The 4,268-nt window shown below is 37.3% G+C and overlaps 1 protein-coding gene across 1 annotated transcript; it reads right to left on the reverse strand.

Moving 5' to 3' along the window:
- Positions 185–2,322, reverse strand: LOC104700783. The gene is made up of 3 exons (XM_019227586.1): positions 2,284–2,322; positions 766–2,248; positions 185–555 (listed from the first exon to the last, which is right to left on the reverse strand). The coding sequence occupies exons 2-3, from the start codon at positions 2,060–2,062 to the stop codon at positions 284–286; spliced, it is 1,569 nt and encodes a 522-aa protein (XP_019083131.1). The 5' UTR covers positions 2,063–2,248; positions 2,284–2,322; the 3' UTR covers positions 185–283.

Consider the following 4,268-nt stretch of genomic DNA (forward strand, 5'->3'; position numbering starts at 1 on the left):
ATGGTTCCCAACCAATTCGTTGAAATCCCTAATTAAGAACCAAGGGTCAACCCGGAAAGATCCAATATCTGATAACTTATCCCATACCTTCTGACGATGTTGAAGAACTGGATCACCATAAACAAAAGACAGAAAAACCAATTGTTGTCCAAAGGATGCATGTGTATCAATGATACAATCACTATCATAGAGAATAGAAAGTTTTATTTTATCCATGAAAAATAAAGCTAAACCACCATTAGACCCGCGGGGTTCAACTGTATACAATTTATTATAACCAAACTTATTTTGAAAATTTTGTAAATATGAAAAACATTTTTTCGTTTCTGATAAAAATAAAATGTCTGGTCGATATTTCTTCCACAAATCTCCCAAATAATTCTCTGTCAGGTCCGCCCCAATGCCCTGACAGTTCCAACTCAGGATCTTCACGTTGCGCCGGTGGTTTCGGGAGCGCCACCATCCCTTTCTTGACTTGACGACCACCTTCTGATGATCTTCCACGCTGGGAAACATTGTCCTGTCTCTCTATCCCCTTATGTTTGTTCCCTGCACCTGCAGGTTTAGACAAAACCTTAGCTAACAAACGTTTCCCGGGGGAAGCCAAAGCTAAGGCAGCCCTCCTAGGAGCAATAACTCCTTTTTTAAAAATTTGCATGTTTACACTCCGTCTATGAATATTCGATTCCCCTAAAGTGATATCAGCCAAGGCACTATTAACCAATCCCAAAGCTAGATCAACTGGAGCTGAAATAAGAATGGTACCTGACGGAATATCATCCTTGGTCGTTTGTAGTTCAGTCCCCTTTCCCAAAATAGGCTCAACCTCCTTACCCAAATCAGCCTCGACCAAAACGGAATTACCACCCTCCGGGCACTCGCCATCCTCCAACAAATCATCAGTCTCCACCATAAAATCTGGATCCACCGGATCCTTCACCAAGCCGTCATGATTGACATCTCCAGAAACCGAACCAAACTGCGACTTTGAAGCCATTTGCTCCTCATTATCCTCCTCCTGTAACCGCTTCTCAGTGACACTCTGTTTAGCTTTGTACAAAGGCTTAGGCCACACCGGTCCCAAACCCTTTCGATTGAGATTAATAGAGGGAGCATGCCCCAGAAAGTCACCATTCAGCACATGAGAACCTCGCTGCCCACCAAAACCACTGGAATCACCAGCAGTGAACTGTTTCTTCTGGCCCCAAACCGAACCATTAAATCTCTCATGATGTCGAGAGTTAACATGACCCAAATCACCATCACTAGGATCCTGATTGTGAAAATCCAGAGCCCTCTTAACAAACTTTCTTGGTTTCTCCCAACCACCTTCATTGTGATAAAACCCTTGTTTAGCTTGTAAATGTTGTCTCTGACCACTCCTCTTATCCGTCTGATGCTCCACAGCCTGCTCACCGGACCCCTTTTGCAAGTCTGGACACCCTCTCATCTCATGAGTAAGGCGATAACAATGGTCACAGTAATCCGAAAGTTTCTCATACTCAAGAGAAACAATAATCTCATCTCCAGAAGCAAAGGGAACAACCAGCTTGAAGAGAAGAGGATTGAAACCATTAACAGTCACACAGAAGCTCCTAGACTCCTCATCAATTTCCCTAAGTATACCAACCTTCTTAGCTATTGCTCTTAAAGTTGCATCCTCCCAAAGATGCATAGGAATACCAGTAACCTTCACCCAAAAGTTAATAGCAGAAGGATAAGTTGATGAGATAATCGTCTCCCACTTCACCAAAGAAACCATCCACCCATCGAAGTTATATGGCCCGTTCAGCAAAACCGACTGAATCTCCTCCTCTGCTTCAAAATTAAACTGGAAAAGACCCTGCCCCAAATCATCACCCACCACCTTGTCCTCCAGCTTCCAAATCTTAGGAAAGTTAACTAACAAAGACTCCATTCTCTGAATACTCGGATTCATCAAACGCCCAATAAGAGTCATCGAGAACTGTTGGATCCTCCGAGCCAGAACAGAAGTAGCAATCCTCACCGTTTCAGTACGATCCAACGGAGCTTTGCCTTTGTTAGGCGACATTTGAGTCATGTTAAACCACCAACAGAGCAAACGAAAAGCAGACCACAAAGAACTCAGTAAATCTCTAAGGGAAACAAATAACTCGCCAAAGAATAAAGCGAAATGAAATCGAGAATGAATAAGTCGGAACACTACATTCCATCGATCGGATAAATAACCCTTGAATATGCCACCAACTCGAAATATCCCTTGACAGAGATACTCGAAATCTGCGAGACCCAAAATTGCCAAAAACAATCAAGCAAAATCCCATGACCTCTAATACGGAATCTGAAGAACCATAAAAGGATATATGGACACTAGCCATATTTACCAAACCACCAGACCAACACTGTAATACACTCGAGAGAAACCTCAATCGAGGAAAAAGGAGAATCTCGAAACGATACCAATATCATATCCAATCCCCACACAAACAGCGACCAGATCCTGTCGATCCCGATAATAACTTCTACCGAATCAATCCGAATCAGCCAACAGAGATCCGATCGAACCCAGTTTCCTTTTGGGTAAATCGAATCCCTCGACACCAAAGAAATCTCAAACAGATTCAAGGGCGGATTTCCGATCCATCCCCAATCCTGAGTCCCAAATAGAGAACACGGAAGGCCATCCCTCTGTCCCTGAAGAACGCAAAAGCCATGCATTTCAAGCCCTAGAACTCGTCGCCAAAACCGTCGTCATGTTTTTTTCTGATGCTATTGAATTTTGTTTCTTTTTAACTATTTTTTGTTTTTAATAAGAAAAGAAACAAAAAAATTATGAAAATTCTATTTATTTACATGGAAGGCATATATCTAGAAGATAATTAAAAACCAAAAGTGGGTTTTGTAAAATCAAATGTTGGTTTTGAAAAATTAAAGGTTGGTTTTGTAAAATCTACTATTAGTTTTTAATTAACTTCTACAACCTTTGATTTTACAAAACCAACCTTTGATTCTACAAAACAAACTTTTTATTTTACAAAACCAACTTTTAGTTTGTAATTATCTTCTAGATATATGCCTTTCATGTAAATAAATAAAATTTTAATTATTTTAAATAGAATTTCATGTATTTGAATAATGAATACAAATCATTTATTATATTCATTTATTTATCAGCAATATATATAAATAAAAAATAGAAAAAATATTATTGTGAATATTTTTCTGGTCAACACTGGTCAATGACGGATTCTGGTCAACAAAGCACCGTATCTGTTTATGGTGTTGTACACATAATTTATATTTGTTTATGCATATCTTTATGTGATGACAATAGTTGATGTAGTTAGAGGGGGGTATTAAATTAGAATTTTATAAGATTTTATAGAATTTAGGAAGTTTTGGATTTTGAGAGATTTCAATAAGATTGTATGATATTTTGGTGGATTTGTTATTATTTTTATTTTATATAAAAAAATAGTATGTGATTTGTTAAGATTTATTGGAAGATTTTAAGAGATTCACACACAAAAGTTATGTTTGTGTTTAATAATTATGGTTTCAATGGACAACACAATGGAAGTATGTTTGAAATATGATTTTTGAGACATGTTCAATATTGCAGAGGAAAACTGCAGAAATAATTATTTGAAAAACTTGAGTGGACACGATAAAGTTGGAAGGGATAAATCAAGAAAATGCATTAGAGAAGACGGTGGTGTAATGGTGTGTGGTGTAATGGTGTTGAATCTTATGATGAGGTCAATATATTAAAAGAAAACTCATTTGAAAAGTAATAAACTGTAGCTAAGTCAAAGACCAGTGAAGAAATAAGACCAACTTCATCAGAAATAGTAATTTTAGAGACTCATCATTAAAGAGCTTCAAGAGTTGTTCTATTAAACTTTCCCAGAATTCTCACTTGCGTTTTGGGACAAATGAGTAACAGTTACAATAATAAAAAACGTGGAAGAAATAATCACAGAGACCTTTAGATTCTACCTACTTGGATATTGAAACTCATTTTCTACAAGATCTTCCGTATGTATCTTCGATTTCGTTGATGAAAAACGTAGAACAAAATATTTTTCATTGAAAAGACAATTGATTCAGTATTAGAATCTGGGGATCAATTCGTTTCTCAAAAACCAATCTCGATTCCAATTTTTTGTTTTCTTTTGTTTTGCAACCTCTTTTGTTGAGAGTGAAAGAACAAATGAATACGATGCCTTTTTTATTTTCTTTTCTTGAGAACTTTTTTTTTTTTTTTTTAAATCCTTGAGAATAAC

The sequence above is a fragment of the Camelina sativa genome, chromosome 7 (assembly GCF_000633955.1).
Source record: "Camelina sativa cultivar DH55 chromosome 7, Cs, whole genome shotgun sequence".
NCBI lineage: Eukaryota > Viridiplantae > Streptophyta > Magnoliopsida > Brassicales > Brassicaceae > Camelina > Camelina sativa.